Consider the following 24,706-nt stretch of genomic DNA (forward strand, 5'->3'; position numbering starts at 1 on the left):
TATTATTCAACAGAAGAAACCTAGGCTCAGAGAGGTTACCCAAGGTCGTACAACTGCTGAGTTGGCAGGGTCAGATTCAAACCCCAGATCTCCCCAACTCTTAGACCGTACTCTTCCCAATCCCCTCAAGGTGAGGTGCCAGATAAGGCTGCCCTGAGCAGCGAGCAAGGCTGTCTCCGACTTCTCGTGAATACACACAGAGACAGACAGTGCTCTGCTACTGAATTTTGACTCCTACCCATTCCTCATGAGTGAGGGATTGATTTTCTCTCGGCTGAGAAGAGTCTCTGGGTTTATACAGAAGTAGATTCAAGATCTTAGAGAAAAATGGAGACCCAGCTTATGATTGAAGGAAGCAGTTACTGACACAGATCCACCTCCTCTTGTGGAAAATAATCTTAGATGCTCTTAATCGGGCTGGGGGACATGCCCCATCCCCCACCCCATTCCTTACAAACACTTAAGGCAGAACCGAAAGTGCCTGCTTTCACTGGAGGGCCACTTGTGGTTTCCCGCCCACTCAGCACACCTCTTGGGAGGGCCTTTCAGTTGCTTCTCATAACACAAGTGACTCTGGTTTCTCTGCCACAAGTGAGTGAAGGGCAGAAGGAGCCTGCCCTGGCATCAGCCTCCCAGCATTCAGAAGACCCAGCCGTGCTGAGCACTGAGCCTAGCAACTGCTTGGTGAGGCACTGGTGCTCCCTGGATCCCCAGTCATGTCCTGGCAGATCCCTGCAGTGGTGGTGTTCTTCATGTCTCTGGCTGGTGAGTGACACACATGACCTCCCATGGTGACCCCACCATATCTGGTCCTATTAAACGTAAATTCATTCTAGTGCCAGTGACCAAGGTGGGACAGGGCAGACTGGAAATAGCTGTAGTGACTTCAGTTACTGTGGGTATTTGACTTGGGACTGTCTTTTTATTACTCTACATGTGGAGCACACTTCATTGTTTCCCAAAGGCTTCCATGGTTTGGATAATTAGTCAGGCAGAGAGGTGTCAACCCAGGAAGCCAGAGACACTGCCTGTGGTTCCCAGGTGGGTTCTAGGCACCTGATTAGGGAGAGTTTGTAGAAATCACTCCCATTTAAGAGGTGAAGAACTGAGCCAGGACTTAAAAATGGGGCTCTTGCCACACACTCTGGGGAAAGCATGTCATGCTTTGTTTTTTGTGCTTTTCTCAAATGAAATGCGACACTTAAATTATGTAACAATAAGTTGTGAAGATGAAGGAGATGTGGCTGACAAACTGCACCATCTCAGAAGGATGTAAGCCAGGGCATCAAAGATTTATTTTTCAATTGCAAGGATTTCAGATCAGAGAAACTATCTAGGAAGCTAAGCTTTTAATGATCCTTTTATGTCCCTATCCCCTGCTTTCACCAGGAGCATTTTCTCCCTAGGACACAGGGTCCTCTTATGTACTTTGTAAAGCTTGCTTGTAGATTCATAATTCCTTATACTACCACTGACTTGAATGTGTAAGGGAACTAGCTCTGTCCACACGGCCCCACTAACATGCTCAAATGCAGGACACACCTGCACTGGAGTGTAACACAAATCATCATGAAAGTTGGGTGAAGAGTCAGGCCAGCTGCCCTAATTCAGGCTGTTTTCCTTTGTGCTGCACTTTCAGAATTAGAGTTTCACATTCTTTGAGAAGCAAAAATGGAAAGTCATTATTATGATTAACAGAACAAACTAAAAAAAAAATAATAATAAGTTCTCAGTGTAGTAGGAGCCCTCAGTGAGCTATGTGTGGGCAAAATTTCAATGGCTGGCAGGTGACTGGGGGATTCAAGAATGCAATGAGTGTGTGATAAATGCCCAGGCAGGTTGAGGGGAAATGCCCACATTGCCCTTTCCTCTCTGAGCTGCACATTCTTAGAGGTGAACACAGGCACTCAGCTAACAAATCGGGGTCCGTGTTCTACACTTACGCACTACACTCCTACATGCATATATTCAAGAAATACTCAATTGGATATGAGCAAAAAGCATTAGACATTTTGCTTGGAGAGACATAGCTTTTAAGTAAGCTTACTGTGTAATCTTTTTCCAGTCATTTTGCTTCCCTGATCTCAAATTCTTCCCCTGTAAAATAAGGGGATTGAAGTTGGTATCAATCAAATTTAGGTTCAGTTGCACACAAGAGACCAGCTCCAAATAGTGAATTAAACAAGATGAATGTTTGTTTCCCTCTTAAGTGAAAATGAGTCAAGAGGAAGTCAGGGCAGGTGTGTGGGGACTCATTCTCATGGACCCACCACCCTATGTATGACCTCCAACTGCAAGGCCTCCTCACAGCTCTCGTTGTCTGCAGAGCTCTAGCCATCATATACAACTTGCAGGCTAATTGAAGGAGGAAACAGGAAGGCAACAGAGAGGCCCCATGAGTGACTGAGCTCCCTTCTAGCAGCCTTCCCAGAATGTCCACATGACCCTATCTCTTCTATCGCTTTGGCCTGAACTCAGTCACACATTCCTATCTTTCCCATCTGGAAAGAGGCTTGGAGATGAATTCGAAGCAGTAAGCACTCAACTTCAACTCGTTCTATTTATGAAGGAAAAAAGAGAGACTGAATTTTGGGGAAGTCAACCAATAGTCTCCAACACAGGGCTGGAGCCCCTTCTGTTCAAAGGTTGTCTTTGAGTGTCAAGTCCCCCAGAAAGTTAACAGAGACAGGATTTGCATCTTTTTGCTAAATGCTCTAAGATAAAACTGTGAAACTGTGAGCAGAATCTTGCCAAGGGCTGACCCCTGCTGCCCCATACATCCAGAAATAGTCTTTCTGCCTCATGCAGCTGGGGCTGCTTTTGCTGCCAAGGGAGGTGCCAGAGAAAGTGCTCGGGCATTATATCCAGTTCCCTACCCCTGGATGTGGCCCCTGTGGCTCCATTTACTCTCCAGCTCTTTTCCTTATAGCTGTGCAAAGTGTAGCCTCCAAAACCCACCAGGCCCACTCCCTTCTGGCCTTCCACCTATCCCTCCTTCCCACACCCTCCCATATTCCCTTCTTGTTGACCCCCTTGATGTTCTGCAGACATGCCAGGCTCTGAGGCCCCTGTGCCTTTGCTCAAACTCTTCGTCTTGCCTGTAGGATGCCATCTGCTCTCTTGTCTGGCTGAAGAACTTCTGTTAGCTTCCCAACCCCACCCCACCCCATAGCACTCAGAGGGCCTGCTTCAATAATAACCCCTGTCACACTGAGGTGTGTAGTCCATTTTTGTATCTGCCTCACAAGCTTTTGAGCCCCTAAGAATAAAGACCTGCCTCTAGTACCTGGCCAGGAGCTTGGCTCACTGTAGTCTCCCATGTAGCCGTTGAATTGGGTGTGGCAGGGAAACCAAATTAAGACTCTCTAGGAAGGCCCAACTGTTTGGGAAATACCTAGAGAAGTAATACTTGTGTGGTCACTGGCTTTCCCAGGGCCTGGTTGACGGGGTATCTCTCAGATCCTCATGCAAGCTGTAGGGAAATCCAAACCTTCTCATACCACTGGCTGCAGCTCACCATCTAGAGGGGTGAAGACTCTAAGGTACTCATTTTCTGAGTCTCTTGAATCCTGGAGAGGAGATGCTCAGGTTCTGGGAGTGAGAGCCTGGCAAATCAATGTGCAGATTTCAGGTTGTGTTCTTTTGAGCAGGAGGAGGACTGAGAGATTCTGAGTTATGCTCTGCCCTTGCTTCTGCCTACTTCCCTCTTTGTGGGTCTCAGTGAACTTAACTAAACCTCTAGGGGTCAAAGAACACATTTAAAACTATGACCCAAGTTTGACAAAGATTGGGCATATATGTGTGGTCATAAACATAGATTTTGTAAAACAGAGTATTTTTCAGAGTATTGTTTCTTTGAGTACCTGAAAAACTTATGAAGTTTCTTGGACATATTTCAATGCACAGCAGAGCTACCCCTGTCAAATTTCCATCTAATCATCGGCCCATCTTTTATACCTCTCCTCCTACGAGGAGAGGAGGAGAGGGGCTAGATTGGAGAAGAAGAATATAAGACCAATATTTCCCAGAGCTGTTTAATTGTAACACACTCTGTCACTTTTGGTCCTGTCACCTACCAGCCCCAGGCATCTGTTCACCACAAAGTCATGTATCGTACGGAGACGCCATCACTTCCGGGCACCTCACAAAGATTTCCTGTACACCAAGCACACTTGACAGGGCACCATGAGTGTTCTTGTCCTGTTTGGGGTGCTGTGCATTCATGAATAGCCAATGTGTTTTTTCCCTTTATTTGAGTTCATTCATCACTACTGAGAGAGGAGTTCTAATTGTATTATCAGGAAGGTTCCCCCTTTGAAAGCGTGTGCTATTCAGTTGAGGGAATTCTACTCAATTGAAAAGATTTACTTTAGCTCATAAGCATAAGGTAAATACAGTGGGATTTTATCAAGGACCTAATCATTCAGGAGAGCAAAAGGCAGGTGGTTCTCAATCACCCAGAGTTCTCTGGAGCAATCTTTGCTTTTTACTACAGATATTCATAGACTCCACATCTGGGACTGAATTCTATTTCTCCATCATAATACTATGATCCTAGTGGGATTCCTATTGGGTTCTTGACCCAGGAATCAGCAACTCAGATTTAGCCTAAATGAATTGTGAAGATAAATCTTCAACAACTGTCAACCTTCATAATAATCTTGAATGGAGAAACTTGCCCCAGGTTCTACAATATAGGCAGAAAGGCTCCACATGGAGTGATTTTACAAAGATTTGCAAAGTAAACCTACAACCCAGAAAATCAATTGATGTAACTCTCAAATATTACACATTTCAGTTGTCCAAGTAAACATTTTGGATACAGAAAAGACTCTTTAGTAATAGTCTCAAGTAACTTAATGTCATTGATAATGTCTTTTACAAACCAGGTGTGCAAAAATAATTGATAATTGTTACTACTGGACACAGTTAGCCTTTTCTTCTGGAAAATGATAACTGTTTTAGCATGTGGGGCTTTGAAAGCCTCACTAAGGACCACCATGATGAAGGTTCGGTGAACTGGGGTCACTGAAGGGGCACCCTACTCTTCTCTCCTCTGCTTTTGTCTCTTCTCTTGCTGTTCTTCCCAGGGATACACACTACCTCCACCCATGCACAGATCCTTTGCTTCAGACAGGGGCTTGCGTCTAAAGCTCCAAAATTTACTAGTTGAACAATTATGGTCTAGTTAATAGAATTTTCTAAAATTGAGTTTCCTCATCTGAAAAACAGAGAAAGATTCAGTCAGTTCAGTTCAGTCACTCAGTCATGTCCGACTCTTTGCGACCCCATGAATCACAGCACACCAGGCCTCCCTGTCCATCACCAACTCCCGGAGTTCACTCAAACTCATGTCCATCGAGTCGGTGATGCCATCCAGCCATCTCACTCTCTGTCGTCCCCTTCTCCTCCCGCCCCCAATCCCTCCCAGCATCAGAGTCTTTTCCAGTGAGTCAACTCGTCACATGGGGTGGCCAAAGTATTGGAGTTTCAGTTTTAGCATCAGTCCTTCCAATGAACACCCAGGATTGATCTCCTTTAGAATGGACTGGGTGGATCTCCTTGCAGTCCAAGGGACTCTCAAGAGTCTTCTCCAGTACCATAGTTCAAAAGCATCAATTCTTCGGCGATCAGCTTTCTTCACAGTCCAACTCTCACATCCATACATGACCATGGGAAAAACCATAGCCTTGACTAGATGAACCTTGGTTGGCAAAGTAATGTCTCTGCTTTTTAATATGCTATCTAGGTTGGTCATAACTTTCCTTCCAAGGAGTAAGTGTCTTTTAATTTCATGGCTGTAATCAGCATCTACAGTGATTTTGGAGCCCCAAAAATAAAGTCTGATACTGTTTCCACCGTTTCTCCATCTATTTCCCGTGAAGTGATGGGACCAGATGCCATGATCTTAGTTTTCTGCATGTTGAGCTTTAAACCAACTTTTTCACTCTCCTCTTTCACTTTCATCAAGAGGCTTTAGTACCTGTCAAAGGGTTTTTGAGAAGAGTAGATGAAAGATAACCCTTGATCTGAGGTCTGCCATGTAGTAAATGTTCAGTAACTTGGAATTTCATTGCTATTATTATGGGGAAATTACCCACTTAGAAATATATTGGATGAAAAAGAGAGAGAAAGTAGTTTGTGGATGATTTTTATTAGACGTGAAATTCCGGACTCTATAAACACCAGCATAGAACAGTCTTTCCGTTTTCCCCATGTTTTTCCAAGTCACTGCCTGACACTGGACAGCTCCTGATCCAGTGAGTGAAAATGCAATGGGTAAGCACCATGAAACCATCGCACTGAGGAGACAGCACCGTCTCTCTGTACACCTGATCGTAAGCTCTCCTGAGACATCATCACACTTGCCCACGTTCAGGTTTGCTCTGTGCCTGAAGAATACAAGGATAGAACTTTTCTGGTTGAAAAAGAGCCAGAGGCCTTTGGCCCTGAAGGGTGACCTGGGAGAGAAGCTATGACAATAAAACACATTCTAGGTCTGCTTAATAGAAAGGCTTTTACTCAAACCACCTTGTCTGAGCCTTCTAATAATCATAAGAGGAGGGTGATCCAGTGGTTAAGAGTCCACTTTGCAATGCAGGGGATGTGATTTTGATCCCTGGTTGGGAAACCAAGGTGGGTGCCACAACCAAGACCCGAAGCAACCAAATACATATATGAATAATCCTAGGAGGTCTACAGTGTTATAACCGCCACCTACACATTCAGTTATTTATTCATTCATTCTGTAACCACTGAATACCTTCCGTGCACAAGCCCTTTTGGTAGAAAAAAAAAAACAACCCACAGCTCCCACCTTGAGGTTGCCTTTAATCTAGTGGGAGAGATGCACAATCTATAAACATATAATCAGGGCTGGTGCACACTGTCTGGCCAGGCTTATTGTTAAATATTTGAATGCCATCCCCTTATATCATTACAAGTTGTGATTAGTGCAGTGAGGGCAATGAAAATAACACTATGATGGAGAATTGTGGGAACGGGGAGCTGTTCTATGTGGGGAGGGCGGGGAAGACTATTTAAGGAGCCAGCATTTAAGCCAAACTGTGAAGGACACGCACACCAGATATATCAGAGCCTTTATGGGTTAATTTAATTTCTTAGCTGGAAAAGGCTAGACCACTCTAAAGGTTAAGTAAGGGAATGATAGAAATTGGGCTACAATTAGAAAACTGATGGCAAAATAAAAAATGGAAGGGAACTGAATCTCTTGTCATCGGAGGCAATTATGCATAGATTGGCTGAACACATGACAAAATATCCAACAGTAAAATTCACACACTAAGGTTTGTATTAGATAATCTTTAAAGTCCCTTCTAAGCCTGGGATTATATGATTCTATGAAAACTGTACAGGTCTGTGCAGATCTTTATTCCTGTTATTCAAGCCACCCCAGATCTGTCAGATCATCTCAGAAATATCCTACCCAGGAACACACTCTGCCCAGGAACTGTCTGGATTCATGTCTGAAGATGGAAGATGAAGCGACATTGACACTTAGATATCTAGCTGAGCATGCTCTCTGGGGTGTTAGTACCACACCCTGTACAGACAGAAGGGAAGAATATCTCCAGTACAATCATGGATGACAACCTTGTGTAACTCAATGAAGCTATGAGCCATGCCATACAGGGCCACCCACGATGGACGGGTCATGGTGGAGAGTTCTGACAAAATGCGATCCACTGGAGAAGGGAATGGCAAACCACTTCAATATCCTTGCTTCAAAAACCCCAATATGATCACAACACTGTGAAAACATGGGTGCAACCAAAATGTTAAAATTGTGACCTCGTGGAAGAATTTTGAGTGATCTTCACTTCACCATGCTATCCTTGTAAATTTTCCCCAGATCTAAAAAATGCATGTTAATTTTAATGAAACATTAAAGTGGGAATGGGGAGGGACTAACAAATGTGAGCTATTGCTGCTAAGTCATTTCAGTCATGTCCAACTCTGTGCGACCCTATAGATGGCAGCCCACCAGGCTCCCCCAAACCTGGGATTCTCCAGACAAGAACACTGGAGTGGGTTGCCATTTCCTTCTCCAATGCACGAAAGTGAAAAGTGAAAGTGAAGTCACTCAGTCTTGTCCGACCCTCAGCCACCCCATGGACTGCAGCCTTCCAGGCTCCTCCGTCCATGGGATTTTCCAGGCAAGAGTACTGGAGTAGGGTGCCATTGCCTTCTCCGAATGTGAGCTATTAGTTGGTGTATTAACTTTTTTTTTTTCTAATTTGCAGCGATTTGGTATTATGACAGTCACATGAAAGCAAAAGTGTTTCCAGAAATCACAGGTTATTCTTCACCTATAACAGGACAGGCCACAGTAAAACCTTCTCTCCTCCAACCAACCAACCACGTGCCTCACAAAACTGCAGCAGAAAGTTCGACAGATGGTCATGTCACCTCTCAGACAGTTGCTAAAACATCCAACTCTGACACCCTAACCACAAACACAACAATAGAAGTTCTGGCAACAACTTCCCCTGTAACTACAAAGCGCACCCTAGCAACCAGTCCAATAACCCACACCCTAGTCACAACCCTGGCCACACCCAACAAGTCACACGTGACTCTTCCAGTCACTGAGGCTAAAGTTGGCCTCAGTGTCGGTCCCAGTTCACCACCAGCCACCATCAGCCCAACAGCTCACACCACTGGAAACAGGCCATCGACTGCCAGCCACACAACTGGGAAAACCACCCAACTCAGTAACCAGACCACCCTTCCAGCAACTTTGTCAACCTTACCACACAACATCACAACCAGTCAGAAACCTACTCAACACACCCACACCCCAGGGCCAACCACAGCCGCATACAACACCACCCAAACGGCTTCGCCTGCCACCATAGCTCCCAGGCCCACCCTTGCACCACAGCCATTGTCACCCAAGACGGGAATTTACCAAGTTCTCAATGGAAGCAAGCTGTGTATCAAAGCAGATATGGGCATACAGCTGACTGTTCAAGACTCCGTATCGGTAAGTCGGGGCCATAGGACCATAACAACAGCTTCAAAAAGTTTGAGTGAGAGTGCCTTGCTAAAAATGAACATTCCCCTGCATCCTGTATCTTGTAATGAAACAGATACTTGTGAGTTCCTCTTTCTCCAAGGTCCTCTCTTAAGAGAACCTGTTTTAGAATACCTATAAAAATAGTCATCGATAGTGACTGTTTGAACAAAGGAAAGCACACACCAAAATTTTAAATGTGCACGTTCCTCACTTTTAGCCAGCATGGGCAGAGTGTGGGGTATGTCCAGCATTGACCCCAGCCTGTCCCTGTCCCTCTGGATGACTTTCAAGCCTCAACAACTTTCCTGTGAAATGAGAGGTTTGCATTCAATGGTTGTTCCAACGACCTGTGACATTAATATGAAAAATCCAGATTAATGAGAAGATTGGTTGGAGGTGTTGGGGGTGAGGGGTTAAGATTATTTGATTTACTGAAAGAATCACTATAAAAATTCTTCCTATTTTGCACCATTTTTGTGATTGCAAGTAAAACTTCCACATTTGGGTTTTTATTTGAAACAGAAGTTCGTTAGACGGCAAAACCTTTCCTGTAGTGCCCAGAATGTTTGATTGAACAAAAATTAAATTTCACACAGTTCATCAAGAATATAGCTGCCACAAATTATCTCTCAAGGAACTTCTCACTGTGAGAGCACTCTTTCGTTTAAAAAAAATCTTAACAGATTGGAAATGAGAGGTGTCTTCCAGGGACTTTGAAGTTCCCCAGTGAACACCCACTAGCCTCGAGTTTCAGACTCTTTTCTAGTTGTGTTTCTGGTCTCCCAACTAAAGTGTTCTCTTCATTGAGCCCATCTATTTTATTTGGTTTAGATCTTTTCACCTCAGAAATACTTCAACATCGACCCCAATGCGACTCAAGCCTCTGGAAACTGTGGCTCCCGAAAATCCAACCTCCTTTTGAATTTCCAGGGTGGCTTTGTGAATCTCACATTTACCAAGGTGAGGCTGAGCTCCTTACACGAACAGGCTCTAGCATTGCTTTCCCTGCCCACCCCCAGCTGCCCCCCGTCCCCCCTCCCCACCAGGGCCAGTGGTGCAATCCCACACTTCACTTTAAATTACAGAGGAAATAGACATCAAAGCCTTTTGAGATGTTCTCTGATAAGAATGAGGGTCATGGAGATGGAGAGGAGGCAAGTGTCGACATCTTCTGTTTGCTCTCTTCCCCCTTCAGCCTCCTCTGTGCTGCCCTGGAAGGGCTTTGATGCCTCTTGTGGGGGTGGGGGGGGGACTTGGCCTGGGTGAGGGGAACTTGGCTTCAGGGAACCTGACCACAGTGTCCTATGCAAACCACCCAAAGGAGGAAGTTGTACCAATGAACAGACCTACAGAAATTTCCAGTGGGCACAAAAAGCTGTATTACTCTAACACCAAAGTCATATGTCATAGAAGGCAAAATTCAGGGACTAACCAGGAGCTGGGTTTTCTAGGCCGTATCCTGGAAGGGAGTAGACAACAGAGTATAGTGGAAAAGCACGGTCATGAGGTCAGAGTCTTGCCTCCCAGTTTGAATCTGCTGCTGTTCTGCTTTTGACATCAGGCAGGCAACTTAATCTGTTTGAGTTTTTTGTTTTATTTTTTTTTTTATTTGAAAAATGGGAGAAAGGAATTAAAGATCACTCCTGTCAAGAGCTTGATCCAATACGTAGAAAGTGGATGTGCACTAGCTAGTAGCTATGGTTCCAGTGACTGAAATGGGCAAATGTCCTGGGGACACAGTGGTGGTCATTCCCGCTCTCAAAGGAGGGACTCTTCCTGATTGCCCCGAGTGTCTTAACAGGCTGAGAGGATCCGAGCAGCTGGGACTGGGTGCAGGTCTCTTTCTTACCTGTCTAACTGACCCCTGAACTTAGAGGGTCTTGGTTAGCAGATCTTAGAGAGCAATGAGCACAGACTTTGGGATCAGACAAATCAAGATTGACTTTCAGCCATAAAACTTACTAGCTGCGTGACCTTGGACTATTTTGGTGACATATTTCCTTGTCTATAAAATGAAACTAGTTATAGCTACTTAGTGGGACCCTTGGGAGTATTAGAAATGGCATTTGTAAACCAGCCTTAGCTATGCCCCTGGAGAAGGCAAAAAGTCCCAAAGAAAGTAAAAGTTCCCACCAGTCTTAGCCTTCTGAGGAATTTCTGCATTTGGAAAAAAAAAGTTATTTGGCTGTGCTGGGTCTTAATTGTGGTATTCAGGATCTTTGGTTTCAGCCTACAAACTTCTAGCTGTGGTGTGTGGGACCTAGTTCCCCCACCAGGGATTGAACCAGGTCCTCGTGCATTGGGAGTGCAGAGTCTGTACCACTGGACCACCAGGAAAGTCCCAGTTTCTGCATTTTAAAAGAGAAGTTGTTTCAGCCAAAGTGGTGCCCACGAATCCCAAGATTACAGGGGCGAAGCATAGACCTTGATGTATGTTCAGTCTTAGTTGTAAAGTAGTTGAAGTAGCTAAAAGGTAAAAATATCTCTTGTCTTGAAACATGCAATCCTTATATTTTGTTTTCCCACTTTTGGTGAAGACTTCATTTTTCCATTAAATCTGTATAAGAAAAATGTTAGCGTATGTGTGAGGTGACAAGCAGCAGCCTCAATAGTGAGGGGACAAGAAGGATGGGTCAGGAGCTCCGGTCCCCCCCAGAGGGGACAGCCAGAGCAGAGGAGGCTGCTGGCAGGGCTGGCATCTAGCCCTGGGGATTGTCATTGTCTTTTATGGTGAGTGTTCATTCTGGACGGTGAAGTGTCCTCAACGGCCACCACTCTACTGTGCCAGTTAAATATTTTACGTGTCACCTCTATCAGGTAGTAATGAGAGACCAGTGTTGCCAGTGTTTAAGAGAAGGCAGACCAGGTTTGATGCATGAGACAGGGTGCTTGGGGTTGGTGCACTGGGATGACCCAGAGGGATGGGATGGGGAGGGAGGTGGGAGGAGGGTTCAGGATGGGGAACACATGTCCACTCATGGTGGATTCATGTCAATGTATCACAAAACCAATACAATATTGTAAAGTAAAATTAAAAAACTGAAAAAAAAAAAGAGAAGGCAGAAATCCAGATCTTTTAATAAAAGCACATGACTTTTTAAGTTACAACACATTTTTAGAAAACTGAACACTGTTGACCCAATGAAACACAGTTGTAGGCCTGTGTTTTGGCCTCAGGACCCTGACATTGTGCCGTCTTCCCTAACAGGTGAACTATGTGAAATGCCTTTAGGCAGGAAAGTCTAGATTCTTCCCCTAGAGAAATGCGCTCAACAGTTCAGTCACTTTTCACTTGTTGCTACCCTTTACGCCAGTGCTTCTCAACAGCAGCAGTGTTAACACTTGGGTTAATACAGATGAGTCTTTGTGGTGGGGGCTGTCCTGTGCTTTGTGGGTTGTTGAGTAACATCCCTGGCTGACACCTACTAAATGCCAGTAGCAACACCCAACCTCAGCTGTGACAATACAAAATGTCTCCAGACATCGCTAAATGTCCCCCAAGGGGCAATATCACCCCAGATTGAGAACCAGTGTGCTAGAGAAAAAGAGAGCCTAAAAAAAATAGGAGTACATGTTAGTTATAATATTTTTGTTGTTCAACTGCTCAGTCGTATCCAACTCTTTGTGACCCCATGGACTGTAGCATGCCAGGCTTCCCTCCCTGTCCTTCAGCATATCCCGGAGCTTGCTCAAACTCATGTCCATTGAGTCAGTGATGCCATCCAACCATCTCATCCTCCGTCGTCCCCTTCTCTTCCTGCCTTCAATCTTTCCCAGCATCAGGGTCTTTTCCAATGAGTCAGTTCTTCACAACAGGTGGCCGGAGTATTGAGCTTCAGCTTCAGCATCAGTCCTTCCAGTGAGTATTCAGGATTGATCTCCTTTAGGATGGACTGGTTGGATCTCCTTGCAATTCAGGGAACTCTCAAGAGTCTTCTCCAACACCACGGTTCAAAAGCATCAATGCTTTGGTGCTCAGCCTTCTTTATGGTTCAAGTCTCACATCCATAAACAGATGTTATAAAAGAGAACCAAGTTGTAGGATGATAAATAGATGCTTATTAGCAGGGCTGATTTTTCAGCCAGTTTATCAGTAATAAGAATTTACTGAGCACCTACTTTGTCCCCAATAGTGAGCTAGACTTAACAGGAGAAATAAAAGAAATATAGGTAATAGTTTGAGGTTTCAAATCGTATACAATACCTCATAATTTTTAAAATTGAACACTGCCAGCTACAGAAACATAAAGAAAAACCCCTCCTAGGAGGGAAGTTGTTGTTGATGTTGTTCAGTCAAGACTTTACCTATCTGTATCATTTCTGTGTGGCCATGGACAAATCAACAGCTGTCTCTCTGAACCTGTTTTCTCAAGATGGGGCTGCTATGAGGATAAATTGGGCTGGTGTATGTGAAAGAGCTGAGCAGGGCATCTGGCCCATTTAGGGTCAGGACAGGTGGTTTTCCTTTCTCATTTCTGTTTTGTTTTTTAAAGAACTGAAAACCTTTCCATGTCAATGTCTCATTTGATTAAGGTGACATGCTGAGAGTTGTTCAGACTCTTCAGCTGCAAGATAAATGTATCTCCTCTCAGCCTCTACTACCCACAGTTTCCTTCCTGCTCAGGATTGTTTGTTTTAACAACAATACATCCTTCAGTAACTCTGTGTAGAGTTTATGTTTCTGTTCTCGGTACTATCCCTTTCTCATCCACCTGGTTGGAAGGGCAATGTGAGCCTTCAGCACTGACTCTGGGACCTGGAAGCAACCAGGCACCCAGAGAGAGGAGCCCCAGGGCAACACAGTGTTAGCCATCAAGGTGTGGACAATGAAGAGTGCTCAAACACCTGGGGTTTCCCCAAAGCCTTTCGGGGCATTAGGAGCTGTCTTAGCTTACAGCTTCCTGAGAACTTTATCAGCATTTATATATTAACACCCTCAGGGGACGCTGTTCAGAACTTCCCAGGTGGGTGGCCCACCATTCCTGTCATGCTTTCCCTTGTGGGGTTTCCTCTGCCCGGAATGCCCCTCCCACCCCTAATTCATCCTTTGAGATGAAATATCAATTCATCTTTGAAGTCTCCCCACCTCAATCGCCACCTCCATCTGGTAAACTGGGACACTTCCCTCTCTTGGTTTCTGGACCCTCCATCTATCCCCTGACCTCCGCTAATGCACTTGCCAGACATTTTGCCATCTTGAAGGCAAGATTTTTACTTATTCACACTCTTTAGTGCTCAGCCCTGACTTTACATATAGTGTGTACTTATGCTTAGTCACTCAGTCCTGTCCAACTCTTTGCAACCTGTTGAACTGTAGCCCACCAGGCTCCTCTGTCCATGGGATTTTTCAGGCAAGAATACTGGAGTGGATTGCCATTTCCTCCTCCAGGGGATCTTCCTGACCCAGGGATCAAACCTGTGTCTCCTGCGTTGTGGGCAGATTCTTTACCCTCTGAGCCATCATGGAGGTCCTTGTACACAGTATGTCTTTACCAAATGTTTGATGAAAGAATGAATCAATATGGAGTAAATCTAAACTTCACAGGGAACTTTGAGCCAAGGGGTCAAAAAGTAAATTAGCACCTCTGTGTGAACAGTCCCTTTAGTTTTTGTGACATTCAGAGTAGAATTTCTTTTTCTTTTTTTTTCCTTTTAACTTTTTATTTTATATTGGAGTATAGTTGATTAACAATATTGTATTAGTTTCAAGCGTACAGCAAAAACATTAAGTTGAACACATACATATATCTATTCTTTTTCAAATTCTTGTCCCACTTAGGTTATTACATAATGAGCAGAAATCCCTCTGCTACACAGTAGATCCTTTTGGTTATCTGTTTTAAATATAGTAGTGAGTACACGTCAATCCCAAACACCCTAATTATCACCCCATCTGTCCCCATGGTAACCATACCTTGAGCAAAAGGGACCTGACTGATGTCCACATCCTGAACATGTGTGACTGTGAAACTCCCGTGATACAATTTGCAGAAGCTGAGAGAGGACCCTGGGCATCAGTCACTGGCATGCTGCCTTCCTGGGCAGGCTTGACAGACTGGCTCTCTCCGGACCCTGTCCTTTGCTAAGGAGGATGTTTAAGTTCCTTGAGCTAAAATCTTTCTGATGAGATATTGCAGAGTTCTCTTTTTGGTGAGATATTGCAGAGACACTGATGGTGAGGAGCCACATTGTCAGCAGCCATTGGTTGAGTAGTGAGATGGTTCTTTAGCAAATGGTTCATTCAAATGGACATGCTGTAAGTGCTAAACTACCACACTTGGCTCTTAGGAGTCCTTGGCCCCCTTTTGTCAATGCTGATAGGCACACACAGGCTTTTTACTTTGTCTTCAAGAATCTGTCGTGGTAGATATTTGTCATTCTTCAGCCTCAACCCCAAATGAGAAACCATCTGGCAGAGACTAACCTGATGGTGACAAAGGAGAAAACAGACATTATAAACTGAATAATGTGTGGCATGTAATTTCCCCTGGGGTTTGGGTTAACACCTGCTTGAAGCTCTCAACCTACCCTGCACCCCCACTGCTCTTCTCTGTATCCACCCCATTCCCATCACTGAGAGCTAAAGTTTCAGCCAGGTTCTTTAATCCATAGGGCTAGCTAAGCTTAGCTCACTGGCTTGTTCTCTCTTTCTGCTGGTGGTGGATCTGAGCTCTAGGATATAGATAAAAATTATCCTTTGAGCTCAGCAAGAGTGATTTACTGGGAAGGGAAAATCTTTTTGTTAACAATGCTAGTTAAAATTTGAATGGAGACTTTGTCATCAGTTTTTTACATGATTCCTTCATTTAATCTTCACATCAACCTAAGATGTGAGGATTAGTATTGCCTGTTACTATTCTCCCCATTCTTCTGCTGCTGCTAAGTCACTTCAGTCGTGTCCAACTCTGTGCGACCCCACCGCCGTCCCTGGAATTCTCCAGGCAAGAACACTGGAGTGGGTTGCCATCTCCTTCTCCAATGCGATTCTTCTACTGAGTAAGTGAAAAATTAAATGTTTGGAATGTTCACAAAGGTTCAGCAACTCAAACTAGGTTACATGGGAACAAAGACATATTTTAAAAATGATATTTAAAAATTCTTAGCAACACTTTATTTTCCCAAATAGGAGATTCATCGCTCTAACATTTCATAACCAACCAATGTATTCAGCAACCTTGTATTTTACTGATGGTGTAGCCCAGGAGTCAACAAACTATGCCCACCCTCCCGCAGCCAAATCCAGCCCACAGCTGAAAAAATGTACAGTCCACAAGCTGAGAATGGCTTTTACATTTTTTATGGTTGGGGGGAGTGAAAATTCTATGACACATGGAAATCATATAAGATTCAAATTTTCAATGTCCATAAATGAAGTTTATTTTTGGAATATGGCCACACTTATTTGAGTATATGTCATCTACAGCTGCTTTTGTGCTAGAATGGTAGAGTTGAGTGGCTGCTACAGAGAACCACAAAGCTTAAAATATTTACCATATGGCTCTTTACAGCAGGAAAAAAAAACAAACAACTTTCCAAACCCTCATATAGAATAAATTTCAGCCCTGTTGCCATTCAAATTAGGCCAAATTCTGAATTTTCAAAAGAAATGCTTTGCTCCAGTTTAAATGAAAGACAATTTTCTTTTCTTTAGCACCACGCCACAGAAAAAGTGGCTACCATGATCTAAATAAGACTCATTCAATATCGGTGGCATACATTATATAAAACTCGAAATCTCAAGGAAACTAAACATTCCTCTGATCTTTCGTTTATATAAATTTTCCAAACACATGTTGTTCCTTCACCATGAATATAGACTGCAGCTTTGTCAACATTTGTCTAATTTTGACTTAGTCAAAACAGAAGGATATAGGCTTGGGGCTCTGTCCTGTTACATCATGAGATGAACTTGCAGTGAGTATGGGCACTGCCATCTGCCCTGGAGGGCCTCACCATGGGCTAGCCCCATAAAGTCCAAGTTCTTCTGGAGCAGGAACAACCCTTCCCATCAGGGCATGCAGTTGGGAGGGCCCATGCTTGCTTTAATGCTTTGCCTCCCCTCTTGGAATTCTTAATGATTTTTTAAATGTTATTTATTCATTTGTTAGCTGTGCTGGGTTTTCGTTGCTGTACCAGGGCTTTCTGTAGTTTTGGCAAGCAGGGGCTATCCTCTAGTTGTGGTGCTCGGGCTTCTCATTGTGGTGACCTTTCTTTTTGTGGAGCACAGGCTCTAGAGTGCTCGGGCTTCAGTAGCTGCGATGCCTGGGCTCAGTAATTGCGGCTCATGAGCTCACTAGTTGTGGCTTGAAGGCTCCAGCGTGTGGGCTCAGTAGCTGTGCATGGGCTTAGTTGCCTGCGGTATGTGGGATCTTCCCAGACCAGGGATTGAACCCACGTCCCCTGCATTGCAAGGTGGATTCTTAACTGCTGGACCACCAGGAAAGTCCCTTAATGATTTTTGATCTTGCATTTTTATTTTGAACTAGGCCCACAAATTATATGGGCTTCCCAAATGGCTCAGTGGTAAAGAATCTGCCTGCCAATGCAGGAGACGCCGGGAATGCAAGTACGATTTCTGGGTCAGGAAGATCTCCTGGAAGAGGAAATGGCAACTTGCCCCACTATTGCCTGGAAAATCCCATGAGCAGAGGAGCCTGGTGGGCTTTAATCCATGGGGTCACAAAGAGTCAGACACTGAGCAACTGAGCATGCACGCACAAATTATATAGCCAGTCTTGCTTCCTATAGATGATTATGCACAGGCAACTACATTTCAGGGAATGTGAAAGGAAGTTCTTAAACAACAAAATTTTTCTCTGTAATTCCATATCCCATAAAGGAAAATGTTGAGCAAGATCCCATAGACAAGATCTTCCTTTGTCTCACCTGCAATGTGAATCAGAGGTAGATTCCTGCCTCCTCTGAGCCTCTTTATTCTCAGTTGTAAAATGGGATAAGAACATTTATGCTGCCTGGAGGGGTTGTTATAAGGACCCAAGAAGGCGAAAAATGCACTTGGGAAACTGTAAAACCTTTAAAGAAATACAAGCGCCCTTTCTTTACAAGGAGGATCGATCTAGGAGCTGCCACAGGAGAGACAAACTCCAGGAGGTCTCTCATGGAGCTCAGCCTGACACCACCACTGTTCTGTTGCTCCTTAAATCAGTCTCTTGCTACAGCCCAGTTTCCAAAAACAAAGCCCTCACATCACTGCCCTGCTTAAAACCCTTCAGTGGATTCTTTCTGTCCTTAGGTTGGGGCAGGGATCTTATAACAGTGACTGTGGCCCTGATGTAGTACAGGTCTCTCTTTGGCTAAAAGAGACCCAAATAAAAGAATAATCTGGGACTTCCCTAGTGATCCAGTGGTTAGGACTCTGCTCTTTCACTGCTGAAGGCCTGGTTTCAATCCCTGGTCAGGGAACTAAGATCCCACAAGCCACATGGCGTGCCAAGAGGGAGAAAAAAAAATAACCTGAATAAACTGTATCTGAAAGCAACTCAAGAAGGGCCTGGGTCACAGTTGTTTTTCTCTAAAACAAATGGATGATCCAAGCATATTGTCCAACTTGCCTTTGAGACCCGAGACTGAGCATCTTGAATGAATCATCTAGGTCTTATTCTTCTCCCAGGATCTAGAGTACTGCCTGATCTGGGGTGGATAGAAGAGACGTTAAAGGCTAGCCAGGCAGCTTGGGGTCATATCTTCCCTGCCACCTATCATTAGAGTTGTGACCTTGGGCAAGTCACTGAGCCTTCATCTCTTCTCCTAGTTGTTGTGAGGATTAAATAAGGTGTAAAGCAGAGGTGACTTCCACACGAGGTAAGAAGTGCTGGACATGAGGTGAGAAGCCAGTGTGGAGGTGCTTCAGTGAACCGTAGGATCCAGAGTTTAGTGCATTAATAGCAGTGACCTTACTGGAACAGTTTGTACTCTGGAACCCTTACTGTGTAAGGAATCATCATTTTCATCCACAAATAATATATAAATGAACTAGATGTGGTCAAGATTATTACTGTCAAATTCCTTTGATGACTATTAAAAGTAATTCTGTGTCAGATTCTCATTTTGGTTGCTTTACCATTTTTGGGCAACTCTTACTTGCAGATGGTTTTCTACCGAATACTTGAAAGTGGTAATACCATAAATCACCTACTTTCAAAAATAAAAACTCCTTTTCCAATGTACCCTTTCATATCTCAGTTCAATTCCTTTTAATGCTTCACACTCTGAGTCTCTCAGGAAGTTATAGGGCTCTTCTGTAGGGAGTTTTTTGGTTTGCTTTGTTTTTCCAAAAAGACAATCTCTGGATAAAATGCTTTCTAATTCTGAACACAATAGTCTGAGGTCCTCTTTTAGGGAGCAGTCAATAATCTCAGGGTTAACCATTTCTCTCCAGAATCCTTCATGGTTCCATCTAACCGCTTGAAGATATGAACCCATTAATCTGTTTAAAGTAATTGATAACCTATCCAGGAAAATCCACAAACATACACTATTTTGCATACACTATTTTTCCCAGGGGGTTTATAGACCCCATAAAATCCACCCACAGTAACCTTAAGGATGAGTGGTCTCGGTTTAAATCCCTACCCTAAGATACTAATTACTAATAACAGCTTAATGTTTGCCCCTCACCCCACAACCCACTCACCTTCCAGATATATTTGCATTTTATCTGGGAAAAACTCAGCCTAGCTGAAGGGACTCAGATTTTACCAGGGGAATTTGAATTTCAGGCTCTAGCAACAAGCATGATGTGGAGAAATTTTCAACCAGGGGCAAGCCATTACTTATTTATTTAGTGTGTGATGTATTTACTTTTTTGGAAGTTTTCAAGCACAATTATGGTTCCATTACAACATACCCTCAAACCCCCATATCAATTATTTAATAGCTAGAAGGATAATAAACATAAAAACAGAAATTACCCAAAGATTTACACACTACTGTTTTACAGGATGAAAACTCATATTATATCAGTGAGGTGGAAGCCTATTTGACTGTCTCAAATCCAGGTAAGTAGTTGGAGAGGCCTGTTCCACCAGCGATGATGCTATGTTTCTGGTTAGTTCACTTTTCATCTCACTAATCTGTGATGCTGCATTTGAGAAACAGGCAGGAGATACGATAGCACAGAGTTAAGATAATAAGCTCTAGAACTGGACAGCTTGAGTCCAAATACCATTTATTAGCTGTGTGGTTTGGGCAAATGTTTTCAACTCTATTTCCTCATCCGTAAATGGCGACAGTAGTACCTATCTTGGAACGTTAGTAAGTGAGTTAAACAGGAAAATGCATCAAGTACTTGCTCAGTGCCAGATCCAGTGAGTTGACCCTCAGGGTGTGATGTGATCTCAGACACGGGTGAATGCACCTGCCGTGGCAGGAGACGAGGGAACTTCCAGGCTGCCTCACTAACAGCCTGTGGGTGAATTCACTGAGGTTCATAGTCTGGTCCTTAGCCCCAGAAGCCTTTAGCACACCCTTGGGAAGCAGCTGTCTCTTCAAGGAACCTGGTGTTAAACCAAGGTTATAAACTGATGTATAAAATCAGAATGCTAATCTGTTCATTTATCATGCTACTGTTTCTTATTGTAACTGCAAGAGGACCAGAGAGTTAAGTCCTCTTGGTCAGTGAATTTTCTCCCATTTGGGAAACCAAGTATATTCAGAAAGGTACCTGTTGGAGGTGTAATTAGAACACGCGGAGTTATTATATGATTTAAATGTTTAATCCCATGTGTCTTAAGCATTCACCTCCTTGAAAAGGGTATAACCCGCATGAGACAATGCCAGCCTTTGAGTAGGTCCCTCTCTCCATCAGCACTCAGGTGGCTGGATATGAGCCTCTCCCTTTTCATGCTTCTCTGAATTATGCAACAACCCCTCCCAATGATGGGCCTAGTCCTTCCTTTTGCTCTATTAATGCATTCAGTGTGATGATATGCAAATACTCAACTCGGTAACTTTGCATGTCTCCACTCTGATTAATTATTAGTAAAGAGTTCATGTGATTTTGACTCAGAGAACAATCTCACTTCTTTTATTTCTGAAGTTTTTCTGGGCACTTTTTTATGTGTGTGTGCCCAAGCATTGACAATTGTCCGCATCAGCTCTGCCCCTAAATGATTTAAAATAACTGAAGAAAAGATTCCCAAATGTTTTTATTTCAGTGTTATCATATTTCAGTGTAAGTGAGATGACTCTCAAACACTGCAAACAGCAGGAAAAGTCCCCAGAGAGCACCTGGGTGAGGTTTCATGAGGCGAAGGTGGCAGAACTCCAGAAAGCCACATTTAAGAAAGGCCATTTAACACTTCATGGGCCGCCAAGCAACAGCTGGGGCTCAACAGCTATTTGCCAGGATTCTTACATGTCTCTATTTCACCTCTGTGTTTTCAGTGAAAGTGTACCAAGGTATGAAACGGGCGATGATGATGTTTGAGACTGTGGTCGGGCATTCCTTCAAGTGTGTGAGTGAACAGAGCATCCAGCTCTCAGCCCACCTTCAGCTGAAAACAATGAACCTCCAACTTCAAGCCTTTGATTTTGAAGATGACCACTTTGGAAATGGTGAGTTATGTCACAAACATACACTTTTGAGAAAGTATACCAGGGGTACTTTTAAGGTGTTTTTGTTTGAAGCTTTCAAAGGAACAAGAATCACAAGAACATCCTAGAACAGGATGATTCCACCACCAAGCTCTCAGGGTCAAGTTTCTCTGGCCAGCCCTCCCACCATTGTGTGAGTCAATACCAACCTCAAAATCTAGCTAAATCTATTTTTGATAGTTGAGAGGTACTCCTAATGTCATTGAGTTATTATGAAAGAGATGTTTTAGAAACTAAAATTCAATTCTTGCCCATAGGTAGAAATCCTTGTAATACCGTTTTCCTGGTGGGGAGAAAAGGGATTCCTACATGTCTTAACCCACTCAGGTCCACTGCCCTCCTCTTATAGGTTACATTCTCCTTGTCTAACCGAAATACACATTCTGACTCATTTATACATACATGCACTTAATCAATCAAAAAGCCAGAAAATGCCATTGGTAACCTCCCCAAGCAACCTGCTGAGTACTGGTAAACTCAAGTGTCTTTGGAGAACACTTTATACATCCTGAATATGAGTGATAGCTAAAAATCAAGATTTCGGAATAGATTCTTTCCCACTTACAGAGGGAAAAGAAAAAGATATGATAATTCTAGACAGAAATACACTCAGCTGGACTTCCTCTTCTCAAATCCAAGCTGTGCCACCGAACTAGTGCTTCCTCAAAGTTAGTTTTCATGCAACTTCTGCTTTGGGTTTTTACCACAACAGAGGGAAGCCGGTCATAGCAAGAAGACCAGGGACTGCCCAGGGTGACTTTCCAAAAAAGCCATTTTCTCCCCACTGAGAAAACAGTGTTACAAGGATTTCTATGTATGGGCAGGAATTGAACTTCAGCTTCTAAAACATCTCTTTCATAATATGTCAATGACATATGAGCACCTCTCAACTATCAAAAATTGACTTGGCTAGATATTTAGCTGTAAATTAAATTTCTATAATGTGAGTCTGATTTCTCTGTAAAGTTGAAGATGTGAGGACAGAAAACGCCTCATATATTAACACTTGGTGAAAGCATTTAGCAAAGGAAGTAGTAAAGTATTATTTGCTGTGGATCCCCTGATTTCTGTAGGTTTCATCTGAGTCCTACAATTTCTATCTTCATTCCAGACCTTTACCACAGTCCAGATTAAAATCTAAGATTAAATAGTAAAATCTGCTATAGGTATTGCCCCTACTTTGTTATCTTGCCTCAAAATACCCAGTTTGAAAAATTCTTTTAAAAATTCTTTATTAAGTCTTGAAACACCTCTGTATTTAATCGTGTGGTCTTAAAAACAGCGCACACATTTGCTCTTCTTCCCCCTCAGAACCTGTGTATAGAAGGAAGTTGAGCAGATCTGGGAAACCGCTTAGTGGCAGAGGTGAGGAATGAGACCTTTCAGCAGCACACCTGGCCTGCTATTAGCAGTGCTCACGAGGAGATATAGAAAGCTATCTTACCATTTTTTCCTCTCCCTGCCTCGCCCTCTCATATAAACCGTCACAAAACCCTGTCAGTTCTACCGCCAGAATATTTCTCTTGTTCACGCCACCGTCCCTACTTCAGCTCAGCCCCTTATTCCTTGTGCCTCAGATTTCACGAAAGATGCTCAAGTGTGAAGTCCTATGTCATCCTGTAAATAATAGTTTCTACCAAAGAGTAAGAGAAGATGGGGAAAGGAATCAGTGAAAAAATAAGTTTCCGTAAAGTATGGTGTTATAAAAGGCATAAGTACAAAGAGCTGTGGGAGCGCGGAGGACAGTGTAAGGCACACAGCACTGTGGGGAGGAGGTCAGAGGAGCCCTGACCGAAAGCTGGCCCTTCACCAGGGGCTCGGAGAACCGCAGGGGGATCCCGCAAGTGTAAACGCTCAGCCTTGTCGCAGAGCATGGTCATCTCAAACAGTAGGCTCCTGCCCACACTTCTCAAGCCACTCTCTCTAAACTCTGGGAGGCTGCAAAAGCTCCCTTTGGTGTCAGGAGCCCGGGCTGTCTGGCAGCCCCTTTCAAGATGCTAGCTAAGTCACTTCAGTCATGTCCGACTCTGTGTGACGCCATAGACGGAAGCCCACCAGGCTCCCCCATCCCTGGGATTCTCCAGGCAAGAACAATGGAGTGGGTTGCCATTTCCTTCTCCACTTTCAAGAGGCACAGAGTTTAAATAGAATACTTTGGCCACATAATTTGGTGCAGATTTTGACGTTGCGAAACAAGGCTCCTGGGCTTACCCTGGATCCAGAGTCATGACACAATTCTGATCCTGACCTCCAGCCCTAACCAGTATTTCTCAAAGTTGAATCTGCCTCCCAGTCATGTCAGAATCACCTGGGCCCCACGTCGGACCCACTGAATCAAAATCGCCTGGGTGTGGGGCCCGGGGATCTGTGGTATAACATACCCCTTAAGCGGCCAGAGGCACTGCAAGTTCCAGAGGGTTGCAGTGACCCCTCCCCTTTCATCTTCACCTATCTGTGCCTCTGAGGCAGCAGGGACAAGCCCAGTACCTCCATCTCTCTTTCTTCTCTGTGAAGCCGAGGCAGGTGGGGGCAGTATCACTTCCCAGCGTCGCGGCCAGCCTGTAACACCTGTTACTCTGACTTCAATTGCAGCGGATGAATGCATCAGTGACAGAAACAGGAGAGAAATCCCTGTGGCTGTGGGCCTGAGTATCGCAGTACTGCTTGCCGTTTTGCTAACAGCATGCCTGGTGACCAGAAAGAGGCCCAGTAGAGGATACGAACGCATGTAAAGCCCCACCTTCTTCAAAATGTGCAAGGTTAAGGCCTTGGAAATGCTGGCTGCATGTTTAGCCTGAAGTAATGGGATCACATTTTCTAGTTGCCAGCCCCACCCTCCCAATCCGACTGGGAAATTAGCTTTCCAACAAAGACTGTCAAAGCTAGCTATGGGTAGCCCCCACACCACTTCTTCCTGGGCCATGTGGGCTTGAGTTCCATCCACACGTGATAATACAGACCTGGCTGGGAGAATTAGGGACAAGAGGCATGGATGCGGGCAGGGTCCTGTGAGACGGAGAAAGCAAAACACCAAAGGAAAAATTGTGGGAA

At 44.1% G+C, this 24,706-nt stretch overlaps 1 protein-coding gene across 4 annotated transcripts in view; it reads left to right on the forward strand.

The window, feature by feature from the left end:
• The first annotated feature begins 555 nt into the window (after positions 1-555).
• LAMP3 (lysosome associated membrane protein 3) overlaps positions 556-24,706 on the forward strand; it is a 32,500-nt gene continuing 8,349 nt past the window's right edge. The window contains exons 1-6 of one of the 4 annotated variants that reach the window (XM_055409712.2): positions 556-765; positions 8,265-9,007; positions 9,872-10,000; positions 20,001-20,058; positions 21,446-21,616; positions 24,248-24,383. In XM_055409712.2, coding sequence (XP_055265687.2) covers positions 717-765; positions 8,265-9,007; positions 9,872-10,000; positions 20,001-20,058; positions 21,446-21,616; positions 24,248-24,383 — 1,286 coding nt within the window. In that variant the 5' untranslated portion in view covers positions 556-716. Of the gene's footprint in view, positions 766-8,264; positions 9,008-9,871; positions 10,001-20,000; positions 20,059-21,445; positions 21,617-24,247; positions 24,415-24,706 lie in introns of all 4 variants that reach the window. The other 3 variants (XM_055409730.2, XM_055409719.2, XM_055409740.2) reach the window with 3 other exon arrangements.

This window comes from Moschus berezovskii, chromosome 1 (assembly GCF_049115385.1).
Source record: "Moschus berezovskii isolate FMDL1 chromosome 1, NW_MosBer_1.0, whole genome shotgun sequence".
Lineage (NCBI taxonomy): Eukaryota > Metazoa > Chordata > Mammalia > Artiodactyla > Moschidae > Moschus > Moschus berezovskii.